General features: G+C 35.6%; 2 protein-coding genes across 3 annotated transcripts; both read left to right on the forward strand.

Annotated features, from left to right (window-relative positions):
- The first annotated feature begins 572 nt into the window (after window positions 1–572).
- Window positions 573–13279, forward strand: LOC121415673 (lysosomal acid glucosylceramidase-like). Its single transcript, XM_041608976.1, has 10 exons — window positions 573–1037; window positions 5092–5280; window positions 5838–5996; window positions 6487–6620; window positions 8077–8249; window positions 9232–9469; window positions 9908–10129; window positions 11439–11602; window positions 12612–12728; window positions 12879–13279. Exons 1-10 carry the CDS (start codon window positions 980–982, stop codon window positions 12976–12978), a joined length of 1554 nt encoding a protein of 517 aa, XP_041464910.1. The 5' UTR covers window positions 573–979; the 3' UTR covers window positions 12979–13279.
- Window positions 13280–14162: 883 nt separating this feature from the next.
- Window positions 14163–22499, forward strand: LOC121415672 (lysosomal acid glucosylceramidase-like). Of its 2 annotated transcripts, none has more exons than XM_041608974.1 (10): window positions 14163–14895; window positions 16100–16291; window positions 17389–17547; window positions 18006–18139; window positions 18470–18642; window positions 19131–19368; window positions 19829–20050; window positions 20691–20854; window positions 21222–21338; window positions 21558–22499. In XM_041608974.1, the coding sequence occupies exons 1-10, from the start codon at window positions 14838–14840 to the stop codon at window positions 21661–21663; spliced, it is 1563 nt and encodes a 520-aa protein (XP_041464908.1). In that variant the 5' UTR covers window positions 14163–14837; the 3' UTR covers window positions 21664–22499. The 2 variants fall into 2 exon arrangements, with proteins under 2 accessions (XP_041464908.1, XP_041464909.1); XM_041608975.1 differs by having other exon boundaries at window positions 16103–16291.
- The last annotated feature ends 1020 nt before the right edge of the window (window positions 22500–23519 follow it).

The following is a 23519-nucleotide window of genomic DNA, read 5'->3' on the forward strand; positions in this document are numbered from 1 at the left end:
TGTATAGCCAATTGTCGTTGACCGTATCGTGAGTGTTTTGCGAAGACAGACACCTGTTTTGATATTCTTATCTTTACCTCATATTTATTTTTCAAGGCATGGAGAAAAGCTAGGCTTGTTTATGTATAACTTCACATTTTCATTTGAAATACATCAACCATTAAGAAAATGAACGAGTGAAATACAATCACATATATTTCTGCTTCTTATCTGTGCATATCACGGTTTGCTAATCAAGTAAATGAGAAAACGCAGTTTTGCAAATATTATGTTGGATCCTCTAACGCAATAAAACAGTTACAGTCGAATGGAATAGCGTCACATTTTTACTTTCTTAAAAATGACAGGAGTGAAATACAGGAATTATACCTACTTTATATCACATGATTCACGGATGGCAACAGTACGTTGTAAAAATTGAAAAAATACTACAGGAAAGTTAGCTTTCCATCTATTAATTCATTTATCAAAAAAAGTGAGCATCCGGTTATGTAGCAAAATCATATTTGTCAATGACCCTTTGGAGACTTTTTCAATCAAGCTTATCTTTATTATCTAAAAAAATGCTTCGATAGCAATTCACTTGAATACAATGCAGGCATGGAATATCGTCCTTCGATTTTGCTTATTTTTAGGTATCCTTTAATCATTTCAAGCGTTCGACAATTCTCTCCAAGAACGACTCTATCGATGTTGCATGCATGATAAAACTGTTAATGATTACACTTCTTTAGAATCATATCATACGGCTGTTTCATTATTTTAATCTGCTCACGAACAAACCCCATTGCATGATTTAAGAGCGTCTTAGAAGAGCGGAGTTATAGGGCCGTCTGTATACCATTTCTAATTGCATCACTTGCCTTGCTCTAATTAACCCCCATTGCTAATTTTTCAAACGATCGACCCCCATTGCAATGTTCCTCAGTGTATTGTAGGAGAATATTCGATTTGGAAGTAGAGGAAGGTTTATTCCGGGATGGATTTCATCTTCTTGCATTTGTTGTTCGTCCTTGCTGGGATTGTCAGCGGTACAGGTTGGTAATAGAACAGTTATTATCCTGTTAATTAGCATCTTTTACTTCTATAAATCACATATTTAGATGACTACATCTACGATGGGTAATAATTCTGTTGTGGAAAAGTCTGACTTTACATTGCTACTGAAAAGAAAATTGATAGAAAAACAAAAGGCATTGACCAATAAGGCAAAAAAGGGGGCATGTAATTTATTGAAAAATAGATCACACTTACATAGTTATCGTAAATCAATTAAGTGTATAATTGATAATTAAGTGTACAATTTGTTCTCACTTCCGGTTAAGTGCTTCTAAACTCTCAACTGAATTTTTCCACTCAACCTCGAAAATATATCCAGGTTTTTAATTTTCGTTATTCTCTATTCATTCGTTTATCAATCAACCCGTCAATAGATTAATGTGTTCTACATTTTTTTACTGTTTTATTGAATTATTTTGGTTTTAATATTAAGTATTTGTAGATCTTCACCCAAGGGGGGGGGGGGGAGAAAAATGAAGACTCCTTTATTCAAGAATTTATAAGAGATATATAGTACGCTGTGTAATTCCGCTGAACGTTTAGAATGGCGCACACTCAAGCCATCAAGTACTTGTATTACCAACACTTACACAAGAATGTCTTATCTTACATGTTCCCTCCAAAGTGTCGCCCATACACTCCCTCGGTTTTGCTTTCAGACACACACGCACACACACCAACCTACGCATACGAATCCTCACACACATCCAAATACGCTCACCTAAAAGAAATACACAACCCACACACCCATCCACACACACACCCATAAACGCACATTCATCAAGCAATAAAAATATCTCCATTCGCAAATAACACCAAAATAAGTGTAGCCTATGCCGCTTCATAACTGTTACTTTTTCTTTCGTCAACATGTATGAAAAACATATATTATTTTTGAAAAAAAGCATCATGTCATTTATCATAATCATTTTAAGGAAGCTTCTTAAAGGGATGCTCCAGGTTGAAGGTATTTATATCCAAATAAATTAAAAAGTTATAATAAAGTAAAATTCACAGAGCAAAATGCTGAAAATTTCATCAAAATCGGATAACAAATAACAAAGTTTTGCAATTTTTTGTGAAAACATATATATGCACGTCGTCATGAATATTCATCAGGTTGGCTGATGATGTCACATCCCCACGTTCCTTTTTGTTATGCTATTACATGAAATAATGATTGTTTCATTTTTTCATACATGTATAAATGTTGTGTCTCCATTAATGATGAAACAAGTTTCAGCAATAAATAACTAATGCACTTAATCAGTTGTCAATCCAAATGTTTTAATTCTTGGCATTTTTTAAGGAACCTCATTTCATGTAATAAAATACAAAAGAACAAGTGGGGACATGACATCATCAGCCCACCTAATGAATATTCATGAATACATCCTATACCTATTTCACCGAAATAATGCAAATTTTTGAAATTCAATAACTTCGTTATTTTTTATCCGAATTTGATAAAATCTTAAGCATTTTGCATTGTGAATTTCACTCTATTTTTCAAAATATAAATATCATACAGCCTAGAACATCTCTTTAATTATCTTCCACTATTAGACCTATTATGATAATTATATTTTAAAAGCATGTTTTTCAACTATTGGTGTTGGTATTTGTAATGTAAATTATCATGATGATTATTAGCATTATGAATACTAATTATTATCGTTCTCATTGCTGTTAGTTGTAGAAGTAGCTGTAGTAGTAAAAGTTATAGTAGTAGTAGTAGTAGTGTTGAATTAGTAAAAGTACGAGGACTCCGACTTCTATACAACTGCTCTCACCACTATTACTACTACTACTACTATACAACTACTACTACTACTACTACTACTACTACTTCTACCACCACCACCACCACAACCACCACTCCCAACACTACTACTATCATTATCACTTTATTTCAACAATATCATTGAAAATATATTTGGGTCCAATTTCACTCATCATAATAATTTTTGTTTTCAGTAGGTGCAGAATAAAATGAAGAATATTCAAATAGTTCTTTCAATTTTAAAGTTTTGATCGATGCAAAAACAAAATGTGTCATTCGACACCGCCAATGCCAATATGAAATATTATTTATTACATTTTCTTTCAGTAACATTCTACTGTATCTGCGATACAATGCTGCAATGTTTAGAGGCCAGTACATGTCTCTCACATGTATGTATAGATGTGACGTTCTGACATAACTTATTAATCAACGACACTTCATTTAAAAGGCCGCCTATTATATGTATAATACAGCTTTGTGTTATGAGAAGTGCAAACAGCAATGATAACAACATGTTGTACTGTATACCCACGGCCAAACAAACAACCCGATACACATTTTATGTAATGCAAATAATGGCACTGTTTTAATAAGGCATGAAAAAACCCATATGCTAAGCGTGCCTGTAAAGAATACCGATACATTTTCCCGTTCTGTCTGTTTTTCTCAGCTATCATCTGTCAATTATAGCACTTTCCAAGGTTCAACTTGTACCAATGTGACGTCATTTTAACGCTTTGGTGATTACGTATAGTTGAAACGAGACGTGACGAAACCAATCTATATTCGTCATTATGGTTATTTTAATGGCACGATCTCCAAAAATTCAGATATCATATTGCATGAAATTTGTTCATATAAATGACCCGAAATAATGGCAGTTGGTATCTAAAATCGTAGTCTCGTTTTGTACTTTCAGTGGTAGGTCTAAACTCGAAATGTAATTAGACATGAAAAACGGAGATATAACTATGATGTAATTTTTTTAACCCGCTGTTAAAATTACCTTATAGGATTAGATGGTACAAAAGATGTAGTTCGGCGCTGCTGAATATACTGATCCCCAAGTAAAACAATAACAACATCAACAACAACAAACACAAAACAAAACTAAAAAAAAAGAAAAAAGAAAAAGAAAAAAAAAACAAAAACAACTATACCAGCCTTTTCATAAACGAATGATTAAAACTCTCATAATATACAAACATTTCTTCTTGGAGCTTACTAAGGATCATGGAATTTGGGAAATTATGATGTCCAAAGTTTATTGATTAGGGGTTTAATTCATGTTTTTCAAGATTATGAACTTTCGATCCACGATTACCAAATCAATATTTTTGGAAAATAACATTTACTTGTTACGGACATGATTATACAGATAAATTATAAAATATTTTTGAATAAGTCGACTTATTTTGTAAATCTAGAAGAGAAAAGACTTGGATATTAAATTGGTAATTACCTTAAATAAATGTCAAAATAAAACTTAGGCATTCATTCAATTTTTATGTTCATTCTTTATATTTATCTTCATGTACCGGCCATATGTTTTTTATATTCTCACCTAAATCTATATCTTTGAGACACTATTATGTGGGTGATATGCGCTAGAAAAGTTCATTTGGCCATATTAAAACCCCACATGATCGTACAGGTCAACATACATAGTACAAATCAACACGCAAATTGAACATATTGTTTGTGTTTGTTAATTTATCGAAAGAAACATGCCAAATGGAGGAGATTCTAGGGTCAAATTCAATAGTAGTTCACTGTTGATTACACTTTGATCAAATAATGAGAATTGAGACTGCAAACCAGATTACGAAATGTGTCATTTCATATATAGATAAAAAGGTATATTTCCTCGGAGCGTGTATTCTGGTTCAGGAAGCTAAACTTTCTCAAATCTAGCGCTTCAATTTTGTTGATAACTTGGGTAACTATTTGGTTGGAAGAAAGAGGGGGGGGGGGGGGGTGGATCGTAGTGCAAGATAATGAAGGGCACCAATAGATGTATCTATACTGTTACCAGCAACGACGGAAAAGTGATTTTTTATGAGTAATAATCAGAAAGATATCACCATTGTCTTTACATTGTAGGTCTAGTTTAAGCTATGGCATTATCTCCAGATTAATCCATAAATTATTTGTTGAAACTTGACCCAGGAGAATTCCTCGAATAAGAATTGTAGTTTAACATAATTGCCTGTGAGTCAGCATTATATTGATCTCCCATGATACAGATAATGATTGCAAATTTCGTCAGTTTTCCGACACAAGCTCTTACGTCTGTGAGTGCTCCGCCTCTCATTGTGACGTCATCGAAGAATACACCATCGACGATGAAAACTTTGTAGTGTATACTTCTGGAAAGCGAGGCTTTAGGTTGGATAAAGAAGAGATGCCAATCAGAAATCGACCAACCCCTAATAGTAAGTGAGCTCATAAGACTATACTCTGGTATTGAATCTTTCTAGACACCACCATCAGACCATATACCATGTATACCACATGTTCGTATTCGTAATTTGATCAAAACGGATATTTTGTATATTTTTTTATAATAATTGTGAATTTCTATTCCATTTAACGATGAATGCATAACTACCAGCTAAAATATTGCTACCACAATAATTTCCATAAATTTGTATATACAAGGTCCCTTATCTGAGATATACCCACTCTTTTATGATCATCCGATTTTCTTTGCTCGAATTACAAGCAATTTGTGTCCTCTTTGGGATCAATTACCCCTTTTTTTTGCTTGTCAGAAAATCTTTTCTGTTCCTCACAAATATAGCTCCCACTGGCTCAGAATGGTCATTTCCATTTTTGGCAAGTTTTTGGAAGTAAGTTTAAATTGTTCTAATTGAAGGTATCCCCAATTGTTGAGTGAAAGAAAGAGAATGATAACTGAAAAGAAGCTACTTTCGGTCTTTGGTGTCCTTTTATTACTTAGTCTCCCTTTTTTCATTTATTTTATTTCAAGTACCAGATACGAGCATTACGATCACAATTGACAGATCGGACAGGTACCAAACCATCCTTGGTTTTGGCGGTTCTTTCACCGATGCAGCAGCGCTAAATCTCTACAACTTATCGTCTGCCATGCAAGATACCCTGCTGAGGGCGTACTTTTCAACTGATGGTAATACAAAGTTAAGTCTATCCTTGAGGAAGGAAAGTGGGAGGTGGAGTGAGATAGATATACATATATATACATAAGGGGGAGAGTAAATTTTAATGATCTATTTATATTATCTATTTATCCCTTTTTTTTGGGGGGGAGGGGACAGAGTCTAGATCACTTGTTTTGACGTGAATATTTATCAATTTTTTCACATGTAACGATTAAAAAACTCACTTTGTACGTATGATGTCAGGATCACTCGATTTGTATATATCCAATGAGCTGATCTTAAAACCTTGTAATAGCCAACCTGGTGTACATTTTGATTTTCATAGAATGACATGTTTCAAATTTCATGGTAGAAGATTTGATATTAGAAGAACTTGGAATTTCGACATGCTTTTGTCACACATAAATCACTCGAGTCAATCAAGATACATTTAAATGTGTATAGGCCCTGTTTGGAACAAATAATGAGTATCAGTGTCTTTGCTTTGACCTATGTCAGGAATTGAATATTCATTTGGCCGTGTACCTATTGCAAGCTGTGATTTTTCGACCAGAGAATATTCGTACGCCGAAATACCGGAAGATTTCAATCTCGAATATTTCCAACTTGCCCCAGAGGACACCGATTTTAAGGTTAATTGAGCTTTATTTTTCTGATATAATTGATTATTAATAATATTAATTTTTTTAGGTTCTAAACATCGTGCGAAAGTGTACTGTCGTAGAAATTACAAGGAGTAATTATTAATTTGAAAGAATACTCATAAGTCAAATCTATATGACAATTTCGCAGTGATGTTGAACACCACACTCATTGTCATTTCTTTTTAAAGAATTCCTAGCTTTTCTATCCTCTCAAGAAATAAGATTGATTTTCTTGTGGGCAGTTCCAAGCAAAAGTGCATTTTCCAAAAATTTGTATTGGCTCTATTTCAAATCTGGATCAAATTTTTCTGTCAAAACTCATATTGAATTTCCTAAATACAAAAGGGGAGCATAATTAGCCACAAATTTTTTTCTTACGCATCTCCTTATAGGAGAATCAGAACCATACAATAAATTCTATACATGGGACTACATATATATATATATTTTTTTTACTTAATTTCAATTTAACAGAAAACTATCGCTTGTTTTGTGAAACTTTCTGTTTGATAATTTGAAGGTCATCATTTTACATCAGATCAAACAATTTTTTTTAAATATAAGTTCATTTTATGTTGTTTTATGAGTGGATATTTCTCAAGTTACTCCGTAACCGTCACTCCGTAACCGGGAATGGGTTTACGTTTTAAATCGCAATTAATGAAATAATTCACCAATCTTTTAATGTAATGCAGCATATTAAAGCCAGAACAACATAGAATCCAATCAATAAATCAAAATTATGATAGCAATTCAAAATTCACAGAGTTTGAGTAATATGTTTTCTCCTCAAATATGCATGTCCATTTTGCGTCACTCCGTAACCATGATTATGAATATTCATATCTCATTAATTCAGTGGATCAAAATAATGAATTTTATTATTTTGAAAAGTGTGTTTCACCAACTACTGTCAGGTACCATTTCTTTGCAAATGACTATTCAAATATGAGTGACATCTTTGTTTGAATGCAAAAAAATGTTGCTTCTGAATGTCACTCCGTAACCATGGAACTGCCCTTGTCACTAGAATTAGAGGATTACAAAAATAAACATATTCATGAAATGTATCAATGTTATTTAAATCATTGATGATTTATATTTCACATCTTACCCGTTAATTTTGTTTGTAGTATGAAGATCAACTACGTGTACATCGTACTAAGATCCCTTTACAATAAGTATATACAAAGAAGAGGATGTTTAGGTGTCGAGGTGGACCATTTTCACAAAGTGCATTTTCAGTGACTTTCAGCATTTACAGCCAATCAGATGCGAGTATTTTATAATCCTATACTAGTTGCTAAGAAAGAAAATAACTGATAAACCATATCGAGGAATGATTTCACGATAAATATCAAACTCCACAAGATAGTAATTTCACTTGTATAAATATTGTATCACAATGAAAAACTCTCACCTCGCCTTTCTTGTCCTTTTTCAGATCCCGATGATCAAGCGAGCGTCAGCCATGAGTTATAGACCCATCAAGTTGATAGGTAGTGCCTGGTCAGCTCCAGGATGGATGAAAACAAATGGTGCAATGAAAGGAGGTGGACGACTCAAAGGATTGCCTGGCGGAGAATACTACAAATCATGGGCACTCTATCTTGCCAAGTGAGTTTTACAATTCGTGTCATAGAGACGTTTATATTTGGAGATCTCGAAAGTGGATTTATGGTTCACGTCGCAGTCAATTCTGGTCGAAAGTCATAATAAAGTGCCAATAAGCATGATAATCACACTATTTGTTGTCCGGTAGAGCGTGTCCCATGAGCCCAATCTGAACAATGTGTTCACTGACTTTCATTCAGAAGCAGATTAGATCCAGGGGTATTGGAAGGAAAGGTTCATTAAAAAGAAACAAAGACCACTGTTGCATCGGATTTCCCAAGTAGACTCGGGACGCCCCGAGACCAGACTCGGGCTGGTTTCTAATCCGGTGTAAACGCACAAACCTACCTGAGACCCCTTCTGAGCAAACCTATTTCGGATCACCTCGTGATTTGTTCCGAGACCGGTCTCGGGGCGCCTGGGACTGCTTTTGATTCGGTGTAAAGGCCGGTGTAAACGCAAACCTGCCCGAGACTGGTCCGAGACCGGTTCGCTTGATGCATACGCTGCACGTGGAACGATTATCCAAACAGCAAACACAGCGTGCGCTCGGACAGCTGTAATACGTCGGTACGTGTAAACGCACAGAAAGCTGTCTCGGGCCGCGCCGAGATTCCGGTGTAATGGGGGGGGGGGGGGGGGTCAAAAATTTAGGTCAACTTTTTGGAAATCAGTCTCGGGACACCCCGAGACTGGCGATTCACACCACTTTGTGGAATAAATATGTATTAAGTCCAATGTCATGTTTTTCAAATGTAGCACGCAATGAAACTACCAAAATTGCACTTGCGTCCTTAAAACTAGTAGCCTATGTCATACTGTATTCACGAGGGGCCATGAGCACGGTCGTTGCCCGAGGTTAAAATCATAATACGATACCTTATGAGACATCATCTTCCAGATCCACTGAGATCCATTCGAAATCCATTATATACTTTATATTAGCACGTTTTTTTCTCTACCCTTTCAATTTTCTATGTTCCAGATTTTTAGAAGCTTACAGCAATTACGGCATTCCCTTCTGGGGTCTGACCGGAGGCAACGAACCTACTGCGGGTCTGTTTCCAAACTGGGGCTGGCAAGCCATGTTCTTTAGTCCTAGCCTGCAAAGGGACTTCATCAAATTTGACCTTGGTCCAACCTTACGTGAACGAGGTCATATTGAGATTCAGCTCACTATCCTGGATGATCAGAGGTTTCTCCTTCCCCGCTGGGCAGAAGTGGTAACTATACTTAACATCTTTACCCCTAAGCACAATCTGACCAATATTAGCGCGGAATGTATGTAACAAATGCCATTCTCTGAAAGAAGACGTTCTCTGTTCAAGCAGTGAATATTGATAATGAAGTTAAGGTGAGGTTTCCACAAGCGCGGTTTGAGATCAATAATACGTGTTACTTCATTGGACTAAGTTCAAAAGTTGAACTGAATCTCAAGATGGCACTTGAAAAGTTGATTAGACCGGAGGAGACATTTTTCTTTAACTCCTAGTCATAAGAAAGTGAGATAACAATTCATAAGAAACAACAAGCAAAGCAAACAAAGAATCATCAACAGATAGAATGAAATTTTCTTCACAAACTCGATGGTTTCATTCATCATTCTCCACTTTTTCTTCTGCCATCAACTGAATATTCTAACCTCATAACGTCTCCTGCAGGTGTTGGAAGACCCCCTCGCCTCGGAGTACGTATCCGGTATTGGAATCCATTGGTATTGGGATGACTGGGTAGATCCTAGTCGTCTTAACGCTACACATCATGCCTATCCAGACTACTTCATGATAGGAACAGAGGCTTGCGAGGGCCACTTGGACAGGGAGAAGGAAGTTATTCTTGGAAGCTGGGAGAGAGGGGAAGCGTATAGCTTTAACATCATCGAGGTACTTGTCGTTTCATTCAATGGTTTCCTATGATTTTTTACATACACCCCCGAAAGTACATCTTCTTGCTTCGACATTATACCTTAACCCTATTCTATTTCATAATCAAGGAAATCCGATTCATCGACAACTTCATTACCAGCCAGCTTCATACATATACTCTTTCCAAGATCAGATGAACTACAAAGAACTGCAATATATTAAAATCAATCTCCACTGAGATTTATGTTAAATTTCGCAGTGCGTGGGTGGGAATTAATATAATCTCAATATGACTCCGGTTTATATTTTTTCGGGACGCAGTAAGATCGACCCCAGGTTTGTATTCAATTATTTAATTAATTCAATTACTCTTTTTTATCATCTTCTTCGTGTAGACAATCTACTAAATTTTTGTTCCAGGGGGGGGGGGACATTTAACCCACAAGCTTTGCTTTTTAGTTCCCCCTTTTTCCTCATCTACTATATTATTGTACATGAATTATGAAATGCATTTTTGTCTGCTCTCTTTATGTATGTAAATATTTAATGACTAGAAATGCATTTATAATGTTATGTGTTGTAAATATGAATTTGATTTTTACTGATATGGAAATAAAAGACATTGAACTTGAACTTGAAAATCATTATTAAAAAAAATAATAACTATGTCGAACTTCAGATCGATTGTATGAGATTCTTGTATATTTGTCATCAAAATACTTTGGACTCACTCAGCAGAACAGGTCTAAAAATACTAAGTGCATTGTACAATAATATTTCATGAGTTTTTCCCTGTAGCATTTGTGACATTATTCACTTATTCAGCCGGTTATTAGTCTCACTCAATTGATACTTGTTTTTGACTTAATTAATAGCCCTCTTTATCCATGAAGATGACCCCTGTGGTTTAAGGGGATGTCCCCCAATAACATTACACAGCGAAACAGCAAGTCCTTTTACATTCTATGGGCAGAATATATAAATTTGCTGTCCCCAGACGTGCGCATTGTCATCTTCGGCCATGATGTATAAGGGTTGAGAACTGGCTAATACTGATTACAAAGTTTCGATGATTTTTCTTTGGACAACTTGCTTATGAATAAATAAAAATGGACCTCTGTGAGCCGTGTCAGATACAGTATAGTAAGAAGCAAGGCCAACCATCGTCCGATCAACGTACACGTATTAGACGCGCGGAAGCGGGCATACGGAAAAGAATTTCCCAAGGGCGAAAACCAGTTGTGACAGTTCAACCATGGACCAATAAAAAAATAACTTCAGTACATTTAGGTCGAATCGTTACCTGTCCTTACTGTCAATACCTTAGGATTTGGGCAACTGGGTGGCTGGTTGGATCGACTGGAATCTGGCTCTAGACATGATTGGAGGACCAAACTGGGTGGGTAACTTTGTCGATAGTCCTATCATCGTCAACGCCGAAGAAGATGTGTTCTACAAGCAACCAATGTACTATCATCTTGGTCACTTCAGGTAGGTGATAGGTGGCCGAATAAGTTCCTGGTGGGTGTTTCATAAAGCTGTTCGTAAGTTAAAAGCGACTTTAAGACGGACTGATGATCCTTTCCTGTGGTAAACGGTATATTAAATTAGCCATGGTTTAGCGCGTGAGGGTTCATCAGTCGCTCTTAACTTACGAACAGCTTTATGAAACTGACCCCTGGTATCTTGTGTTATTGAAATAACGGTTTAATAAACCAATGTAGTAAAGGAATGTCAATATGTTAACTTCTGTAGATTTTCATGGTTTTAATGAAAATAGAAAAGATCATGCCCACCAATCTATAGAACATGATCCCACGTTCACTTTCTAAATTTGGTTTCAAAATATACATGTATAAGTTTTATCAAATTCAATGACATAAACATGATAAAACAGAAGATATATTTTAAGTATAGTTTGATATTTCTTTCTTTCCTGGATGAAAAATAACAAAACTGTGCTATACAGACACACATACATGCACACACACACACACACACACACACACACACCCACACACACACACACACACACACACAAATATATATATATATATATATATATATATATATATATATATATATATATATATGTGTGTGTGGGGGGGTGGGTAGGTGGATGGGTATGAGGGTGTGCACGGTTTACCACATTATTTTTACTTTCTTACACGATGGTTCTACAACAATAATAATAATTATTATAATAATAACTATATTTACCCAGGGTATAGCCACTTCAGTTCCGAAAACTGTTCTCCCGGCGGGATCTGCTATAAGTATTACCCCGGCTGAGCTAGGCTCCCGATTCAGGTGCACACAGCCTTTTGAGAAATTAATTCTTGCCGGTACCCATTTACCTAACCTGGGTAGAGTGCAGGACACTGTAGATGAATTCTTGCTGAAGGAAACTACGCCATGGCTGGGATTTGAATACTTTTTTCTTTATGCATGTTTTTTTCCTTTTATTTTTGTGTATTTAACTTCTACTTTTATATAATAGTAAGTTCATCACCCCTGGATCGGTGAGGGTGGGGTCATCGGCTGATCGCGATAGGTTGGTTGAACACCTAGCATTTAAGCTCCCGGATGGAAACATGGCACTTGTCGTCTTGAACAGGTAACCAAAAAAACTGTTTTCTTTTCTTAATCCTTTAAAATTTTAATTCATATTTGCATTGGTGTCTGTTTTCTCCCGTATATTCATATTATTTTCTCTTTTTTTGCAGTACTTACTTTTTGATAATCATATTTTTGTTTCTTATTGCAGGAAGGAGTTCACATTTCCTCTTCATATCTATGATCCGGAAGTGGGCTATCTCAACGCTGAGATTCCATCTCGTTCAATTCAAACGTATATATGGAAATAATAATCTAATCATTGAAGAAGACCCAAAAAAAAATGTGTCGTTAATATTTACCATCTTGGATATAAATACTTTACTTTACATCCATTTCAAGAATTTAATTCATTAATAAAAATTATTTAGGTCTACTAAAGGTTTACAATTGAGAATAACTAGGACTAATCGCTTCATTATATTGAATCTGGGCCTTTTTATGCATTTAATGATTTCGTTTTCAGCCATACCCTGAATCACTATACGTTGATATGTTCTGAGATATTATAACCAATTTTCATTTTGTGAAATTAAATGATCTAAAATCTGATTTATTCTCCGCAAAGAAATCATGATGTGCTTTAGAACTGTGAATTTAAGTATACATTACTGTCAACATCCTGCATTATCAAATATCGTCATTATTTTTCTTTAAAATCATTATTCACATACAGTAACTGTCTCTTTTTTAAAGAACACAAATTTCTAACCAGAAATAGGAGCGGGTTGATTTTAATCTATGAAAACTAGTGACAGACTCAGCAGAATCTTTTTTTTCCCTTTTTTTTTTAAAAAGGAGCCGTTTTGCAATAGACAAAAAATATACACTTATTTCCAAAAAGTCCTTCACTTATAATATTTCAGATTATTTTTCAGTATTTTTTCCAATAAAAACTTCAATATATAGAAACGTGTCAGTGAAATTAAAGATTATAGCTTAGATTATTTCAAATAAAATTGTAACAAATTTGCTCATGAGACTAGCTATTCTACAGTCTAGTAATATTAAACTCGATTATTCTGTGGTTGTCAAACAGGAAAATGAATCTTTGAAAGATAAACTTTGATTTTTACATTGATGAAATGAAAATGAAAAGATGATGAAAATCTACATTTTATTATTCGAAATAGACCCGAAATGAAATATTTCAAAAAATTGCTTTCCCCAAATGGGTCCGGCAGCCGCTGTGCAGCGCCAAATCGACGAGGCTCTATCCCCTATTTCCCTTTAATCGTTGAACGCCAAACAGGGTAGCAGCAACTCCCATCTTTTAACGTCTTTTGGTTTGTTGCGGACGGGATTTGAACTCCCGACCTACCGGTTGTGAGAGCGACGCTCTACCAACTGAGCCAAAACATCGGTGCACATTCAGCAAAATAAAGAGAGAGTGTGATAACACCAATTCTCAGAAATCAAAGTGTAATGTTTTAATTCCTTCTGAAGATACACACATCAAACTTTTCAGAGATTCAGAAATATTACTAAAATACTGGATTAAATAAGCAGGAAACTGCTTCTTTGCTTATACATTATCAAAGAGGGCTTACACAAGCATCTGTACTATTTTTAAGCCCCCGATGGGATCATAGCACGACAAAACGTATGAAGGCTTGGATGAGAAACGAACCACCTGCTAGTTGTTATCTCCTATTTAAAATAGAAGGACACACCATCTTAAAAAGATGTTGATTTAAGGTCTTAAAATGTCTACATATAATGCGAAATCCAAAGTAAAACCTTTTAATGTAAATACAGTCTATATTAATCCTTTGCATTGGACTACAACGGATAGGTGTACATGTCATGTATACATATTTCATTTAACATATGCATTAAATACAAATGCTATAATGCTGTGACGAAGTTGCCTTCTACCAATCAAATTGCACCATCTTGGTAACCCATAACAGTGGCACGTAACTTACTTGATTCAGTAATTAATGAAACGTGACCCAGGCAGTGATTACGAAAAGAGGAGACCGGGAAAAGGTTGGCGCCATTTGACCTACACCCAAATTTCAGAGCCGACTTTTGGAAGTGTGTAGCAGCATCGCCACAAGGAGCTAGCTATATGTTTGTCGCGTAAGTGGGAGAAATCTGTCACGAAATGACTTTGGGAGAAGTTTTAACGATTCTCGCCCTGGTGGCCGTGGTTGCTGCAAGAGGTCAGTATAATTATTGTTACAGAATGTTAGACCTATTGGTGTCTTCGGACCAGTGGCTAAGGGTACAGATCTATAAATTATTGGGGTGTCATGTCGAAAGACGGGGGGTTTCAAAATTGTTTTATTTAATATTGAAAATATCAATTCGTTTTTGGTGTGGCAATATTTAAAATTAATTGTCAAGTGTATAAATATATCCTTTTCAACGGACGAACAAAACAGATAAATGCAATGACATGAAAATAGTTGAATTAAATGGAACTGAAATGAAACAGATGATGAACCTAAGATTGAACTGAAGTGACGTGAATGGAGTGATTTAAATTCGTATGAATCTGATTGAAAATTGAATGGAATTGACGTGATATTGAATTGTATGATGGCATTGAATCGTTTTCAACCGAAGTAAATTGGATTAAAGATTGAATGGATCTGAATTAAGTTTGATGAAATATGAAACACATTCAATTTTATTTCTTTTCAACTGAATTCATTGCACTTGTTATTGAATAGAAGTAAATTGTATAGATTGGGTGGGATATTATCTTTGAAAATAGATTGTGAGTTCAGGAAAATGGAAAGGCCTAACTCGATATCAAAAGACTTGTCATATCATCGGCATGATCGGGCTGAGACGGTTTTGCATTTCACGTTGACAATTGTAGTCGTTTACCTATTTAAAAACGGTACACTTGGTCAGATAAAAGAAATTGTCGACTTTGTGTGGTATAGTATTGGGAAAGTAGCGGTTTTTATATAAAATAATCAATGTTTTTGTTGTGATCCAGCCATCTTTTGGCAGTGTATAAGTTGGAGAATGGTGGCAGATTACAGTATGGATTAGTGGTGTTTTGGTTGTAGTTGGGTGACTACAATAGTCACATATATCCTTACATAAGATCCACCAGGATCTCACCCAGAAGAAGTTTTATTGTTACGCAGTTCATGCCATTAATCTGTATATTGTTCCGACTGCTGCCCTTCGTCTCCTTCTTCAAACCCTATCCAAAATAAAACAATTCATTCCCTTACTATCCACGCAAAGACGACTTTGCCTTTATCAAACAAATTGAATTAAACCTCTTCGTTGGTAGTATATCTTTAACAGAACCTATATGTAAAATGGAAATTGAAGAAAAACTGAATTAGATAAAACGAGATGTCTGGTTGTTGCGCATACATTTAAAAAAAATTATTATCAAAGCAGATAATGACTGCAAGTTCCGTCAGTTCTCCGACACAAGCTCCTTTGTCTGTGAGTGTTCCGCTTCTCATTGTGACGTCATCGAAGAATACACCCTCGACGAGGAAAACTTTGTAGTGTATACTTCTGGAAAGAGAGGCTTCAGGCTGGATAAAGACGAGATGCCAATCAGAAATCGACCAACCCCTAATAGTAAGTTGCATTCACGTTGATTTAATTGATTATTTATTCATGGTGGGAATTGTGTTAGATCTTAAACTGTCTTAGAGTTCACCGTTTATAGTACTTTCATCGCCTAGTAACCTCCTCCTCCCCTCCTATTGTTACCACGGCTGCTACCACATCTACTTTTGAGCCTGATAAGTTAATTTGTCTGTGCTTGACACTCATGGTATCTTTTACAGTAATTGATCAATTCATTCAGATATCAACTGGAAACCCAACATCATGATTTTTCCTGCTCCAGTCGAAGTTGATATCGAAGTGTCAAATGCGTAAATTTAATGCAGTGAAACAGGGTTTACTTCCCTAACCAGGGGTACGCAAATATGTATTGCTTTCTTAAAGGTCAAGTCCACCCCAGAAAAAGGTTGATTTGAATCAATGGAGAAAAAAACAAGCATAATGCTGAAAATTTCATTGAAATCGGTTGAACAATAAGAAAGTTATGACATTTTAAAGTTTCGTACATTTTTAACAAAACAGTTATTATGCACAACTCAGTGACATGCAAATGAGAGAGTCGATGATTTCCACCACTCACTATTTCTTTTGTTTTTTATTGTTTGTATTATACATTACTTAATTTTTACCAATTTCACATTAAGGACCAACTTAACAGAACCATAAGATGTTGTAACAATGGTAATACCACATGTTCAGGGAGGAATAAAACTTCATTTCGCAGGACAATGCGAAGAAATTAAGAATAATTCATATTTCATATTTAAAATAAAAAAGAAATAGTGAGTGAGTGATGTCATCAGTCCCCTCATTTGCATACCGACCAATATGTGCATTATAACTGTTTTGTTAAATTAAGCGAAATTTAAAAATGTCATAACTTTCTTATTTTACATCTGATTTTAATGAATTTTTCGGTGTTATGTTTGTTGGATTTTCTCTTATTATTCAAATCAACTTTTTGTCCTTGTCCTTTAAAACCGTAAAGATGAGTCGAATAAAGTCATTTGCCATTTAACTCTACATCATGCATTATATACTTTAAAGCTTCTTCTAAAGTTATACTCTTTAATGAGTTCCTATTCATCGTTTACTCTTCTAACAAGTTCCAGATACAAGTATCACAATTGCAGTGGACCGATCGGACGAGTATCAAACCATCCTTGGTTTTGGCGGTTCTTTCTCCGACGCAGCAGCGCTAAATCTCTACAACCTATCTTCTGACGTTCAGGAAAACCTTCTGAGGGCGTACTTCTCATCTGATGGTATGATAACATGAAGTTCACCATGTTCACAGACAGGTTTCTTGGTTTACAAACGAGGCAATGTATTAGTCATTGTTTTGTTCAAGCAACCCCCCTAATAAAATTATGATGAAGCATCTTATTGTAATTTTTCGTATTGTACATTCGTTTATCAATTACTCTGAACTCAGAAGACGAGCCCATTTCAGGCTTAAAAGACAACTCATCCACGTATACATTACGCCTATTCCCCAACCAAACAATGGCATTTACCATTTTCCCTTTTCCAAAGTCAGGAAATAAAAAGATTGATAAATAAATACAATCATTTTAAATACTTCTAGTGTTTCTCCCCACGTATGCACGGTCTTAATTTCCAAATAAAAAAAAATTGAAGGTTAAACAATGCAAATACAAGTAAATTATATTCAAATCCATTGTTCAGAAGACGTTATAATTCATTATCTATCACCAAACAGGAATCGAATATTCATTTGGTCGTGTACCAATCGCTAGCTGTGATTTTTCAACCAGGGAATATTCGTACGCCGAAACACCAAATGACTTCGATCTTGAAGATTTCCAACTGGCCTTCGAAGACATCAATTATAAGGTACATTAAGCTTCACAAAAAATAATTCAGTACGACAACTTCCATTATTGAATAAAATCTTATCTGTATTAGACATGCATTATTTATTTGTTTTTCGATCTATTTAATAAACGACATTCGCACCGGTCACGTAATAATAACTCGTGTTAAAAAAACGAGATTACTATGATAAGCCAATTATTTTATATTCCATTGATTTCAATAAATGTCAATTTTGATTTACAAGAATCTCACATAGTATTCAGGAATAAAACGGGAAATATAGATTAATGTTATAGGAGACTTAAATGCACTCAGCAGGCCTATCTTAACAAGTCACTGTTTCCTCAGATCCCGATGATCAAGCGAGCCTCGGCCATGAGTTCTAGACCAATCAAGTTATTAGGTAGCGCCTGGTCAGCTCCAGGATGGATGAAAACAAATGGTGCAATGAAAGGAGGTGGTCGACTCAAAGGATTGCCTGGCGGGGAATACTACAAAACATGGGCACTCTATCTTGCCAAGTGAGTTCTAATGCTCGTTGTTCTTCATTTCTATAATGTTAAGTTTTCCTTATCGACGCAGCAAGGAGATCAGCGATATCTGTCATGCCATTAGAGTTACGTAATAAAAAAATGTACTTCATTAACCTACCTCAAGCAACCAAATTTGCACACTATACACAACAAAATAAAGATAATAAACAAATTTGTATAGCGCAGCTTTTGTATAAATGTATTCAGCTGCGCTTATTCATAGATGTGTACACAGCCAAATTCTTAATTAAAGAGATATGTTTTCAATTTCGATTTGAAGACCGCAAGTAAAGGAGAGCTCCTTGTGTCAATTAACAGGCTTTCTGTAGTTTGGGGCGGCATGTGCTACATATATTATACCAATATCAACCAATTCTTGTCAAACTTTTAATGATTCTTATTAATGCAATTAAGAAATCAATGGTTAAGTCACCAGAGTCACCACAATGATGTGTGGATATTTGATTCGCTTCCAGATTTATTGAGGCTTATACCGACTTTGATGTGCACATCTGGGGCCTAACAACAGGTAACGAACCCACCGCAGGCCTCTTTCCGGATTGGGATTGGCAATGCATGTACTTCAACCCTGAACTCCAGAGAGACTTCATCAAGCTGGACATGGGTCCCACGTTACACAGCAGGGGACACCAAGATGTAAATATCGTCATCATGGACGATCAACGGATACATCTTCCTGAATGGGCTGATGTGGTAGGTGAACTGATAAAGGTGTAATCAATTCAAAATTTCAAGGTATCATCATTACTTTGGTTTGAGAACAATGACCAGTGGATTGTCGAAATCCAGGACATTAACCAATATGAACTCTGACGGGTTGTCTTAGAAGAAGAAGAAAAGGAGACACGATTGATTAATGTATTATGTTTGTCCATGTTCTTCTGATCAGGAGCAGATGTAAACATGATTCCTCGTTTGGAACTTCCCTGGGTACTAGGAAATGTGTAAGCAGTCTGTTAATTAACAAGGTTAAATCAGGTTAGAATCCAATGATTGCAATAATAACTTTGTATTTCTAAGACAGTTAAGGAAAGACATTTGTTTACAGGCATGACAGGTAGGCCTTTTTATCACACAATTTGTGATGGCGTAATCAACTGATATTCCTGCCTCAGACGGTGATGATCTATACGACCCCTTTACTTTTGTCTAGGTCATCGAAGACCCCTTGGCATCTCAATTCGTCTCTGGTATAGGTCTCCACTGGTACATGGACTTCCTCGTGGATGGAAGCCGTCTTAACGATACCCACCACGCTCATCCAGAATATTTCATGATTAACACGGAAGCGTGCCAAGGGTACCTGCCGTGGCAAGAGAAGGTGGTTCTTGGTAGTTGGGAGAGAGGTGAATCCTATAGCCACAATATCATTGAGGTTTGTCTGATAATAAATTGGTAAATTCTAAGAAACAAATGCCAAATTCTTGACCCAATTTTATCATAACAACGCCTACTGAACCCTACCTTGTAAGATTGCAAATTTTATTAAACTTTTTTATTCGTCTTTTGAATTGTACACGCTGAACGCAGAAAATCGTGGTAACCAATATCTCATACAAATGGTTAATTCATACTAGTTCCATTTAATGGCCTTTAACACATTCCTCAATCCTTTTCCTATGCGCCGTTGCATAAAAGTTACTACTATAGTAACTTTATCATCCAATGGTAACTTTTATGGAGTCTTTGATTTGCATTAGCTGATGAGCATTGCTACCATGGCAGTTACCAGAGTTACCTAATTAGTAACCTTATGCAACGAGGCCCTGAATTATTTTACCACATGCATACGTAATTCTTGAAAGTACCGTAGCAGGTCTGCAGGCACGGTCAGTCCAGTCTAAAACGAAAGTTGGCAACGTTGTCTTCCAACAAATTATCATAGAAAATGCAACACAAATCAGAGAGGTATTACAATGGTTGAAGAATACCTAGTTACACATGTTGAATGGTTTTGGAAGTGGATACTTTTCAGGAAATTCTTGAAGAGTTCATTTCTATTCATATCTTGACAGGACTTGAGTAACTGGGTTAGTGGATGGATTGATTGGAACATGGCCCTTGACACGATCGGAGGACCTAACTGGGTAGGGAACTTTGTGGATAGTCCTATCATTGTCAACCCTGATCAAGACGTGTTCTACAAACAACCAATGTACTATCATCTTGGTCACTTCAGGTAAACCAGCACGTTGGTGAGGGGAGTCAGAGTTGTAAAATCAGGATTAGGCTTTTTCTAAATCTCTTTTTTTTCTTTCGATCTTTGATGCTCGTTTAGATCCAGTTTTTGTTTTATTTACAATTAATGAATGTTCTCAAATCATTTGAATAAATCTTTATTTTTCCCCTTCATTTCTAGTTCATCCACTTGTTTTATGGCACAAAGCATTTTGCCTGGACGATTCATTCATAATTTAAAATGTTATAGTATGAACTGTCTGGTGTAACCAACATTAATATGAATGAATGATATCGATGGTATAATTCAAGGAAAAAGTTGGGATTGATCTATGTATCATGAATGCATTTTATACTTCTTAAACCAGTAAGTTCATCTCCCCTGGATCAGTGAGGGTGGGGTCATCGGTTGATCGCGATAGGCTGGTTGAACATCTAGCATTCAAGCTCCCGGATGGAAACATGGCACTTGTTGTTTTAAACAGGTAAGCATTATGCATTTTTGTTCTAATTATTTTACTTTTATCCGAAAGCATGAACCAACTCAAAATCTTCCGAAATTCTATTTTATTCAACTCGAGCAAATTCTAAAGGGAATTTATAAAGAGTTTTCCAGAAAGAGGTTCTCGTCTTCACTAGTGGCTTACAAAAAATATACATACCATCATAATAAGAATACTTTGCTTTCTTATTTCGAAATGCAGGAAGGAATTCTCCTTTCCTCTTCACATCTACGACTCTGATGTTGGTTATCTTAACGCTGAGATTCCATCGCGATCTATTCAAACTTATCTATGGAAATCACCATGATCAACATCTCGGAAGTAATTGACTCTCCTGTCCCACAATTAATCAGATCAAATTGAATAATCGTTTGGCTCTAGACCCGAATACCAATTGCAATTGGGGTATAAATATTACACGAATAATGACTTTGAACAGGGCCCCGGGAACGCTTTTTTGTCTGGGGGTGCCTATGTCAACTTGACAAGCAAATAAGAATAAAAATGGCAATTTTCGTTCCGATTTATTTGTCAATTACAAAAAAAGTTTTCTGTAAACAATAAAGGTAATTTGGGTTACATTTCTCCAACTTGTCACACCGCACAGAATTCCTGGGGGTGCTGCCTAATGAAAATAATACATTCAGCACCCCCGCCTCCCATGACGCTGACTTTGAAGAAATACCTTGGAGGTGTGCAAATGTCATCCATAAAAGTACGAAAGAGGAGGGTCTTATATGATTTACTGCTAAAAGGAAAATGTAATAAATTGGCGGACAAATGCTGCAGCATCGGTTATCAAATCATTAATGTATTACAGGTTTGTGAATACAGGTCTTAGTCTTTGCAGTCAAGGTTGTGATGAATCAGCAAAAATAAAGCAAATTAGTAAAGGTTGTATTTGTAATTTCAAAGCAACCGGAGAAAATCATATGAAGGAAAATTGACCTTGGCTACCGATAAACAATTCAAGAAATAGATACACCGTGATATTTTGTGACATTTCTAAGACGTCAGTATAGTGACTATGTTTAGATCATTTTGAAAGCATGTGGGTGAGGGGTCGTAAATTGCGACAGATGTTTAAGAGGATTGGACTAAAACAAACGTAACATTATTATCATCGATTGAATTTTGAACATACACCGAGCCTTCAATTTCAGAATTGATTTCACCGTGACCTTGATGTGGATGGACCAATGACAAGTTAAATGAGAAGACCTCACCTAATAGATTCTTCTTTCATGAAGAGTTCATTACAATTTCTTTGATTCTAAGGATGCACCTTTTTTAAAAAACCATTTCTGCGTATTTCCCTCCATTTTATAGAGTATCAAGATAATAGACGCTATGACGGCGGTCTGCGTTTTTTTTAATATCATTTTTGGACATTCAAATCACTCAACCTACTTACTATTCACAAGCTCCAGTTTTGAAATACGCAAATCTAAAAATGAATAAAAATGAGAAATTAAGTTAAAAGATGGATAAGTATGATTATCTAATTATGGAGTCATCCTCGAAAAGGAAGGTATTGATGGGGGAGGGTAATATAATGTATATGGTTGAGAAAAAAGGAGAAATATATCGGCAGACGGTATTGATTTTTGTATTTAGAAACGACGATGGTGTTATTCCCAGTCACAAAGTTCATTGTCAAGGGTATTTCTTAGAATATGTAGTACACTTATATTGATCCAGAACATGAGACAGTGACTCTTGTCCGTGAACAAATAATTTTTTTTATTACAAATTTTCTTTTTATTCTTTGTAGACTAGGTATTTCATTTTTTACACTTGAATCATTGTGGGAAGCCAGATGTGACGCAAACTATGAAACTATATATATATATATTTGGAAAAAAACATATCCAGAGTCCCTTAGTCTTTATGGATTTGGATAGACTGTCTTACTTGTATACAAATTAAAATTTAGGTAAATCTACCCTCTACTGCTGTGATTTCCATAGAATATTCGGTATTAATTTAATAAAATGTCTGCTGTTACTATTCTTTACGACGTCAAAGATGACATTATAGTCAATATTAATGCATTTAAACCATATAAACTGCTACATCTGGCCACATTTTGCCAGGTCTATGTTGGACAACAGGTATACGTGAATATCAGTGAATTTGTAAACCTTAGAGATAAAAAGGCCA

This window comes from Lytechinus variegatus, chromosome 5, assembly GCF_018143015.1.
Source record: "Lytechinus variegatus isolate NC3 chromosome 5, Lvar_3.0, whole genome shotgun sequence".
Lineage (NCBI taxonomy): Eukaryota > Metazoa > Echinodermata > Echinoidea > Temnopleuroida > Toxopneustidae > Lytechinus > Lytechinus variegatus.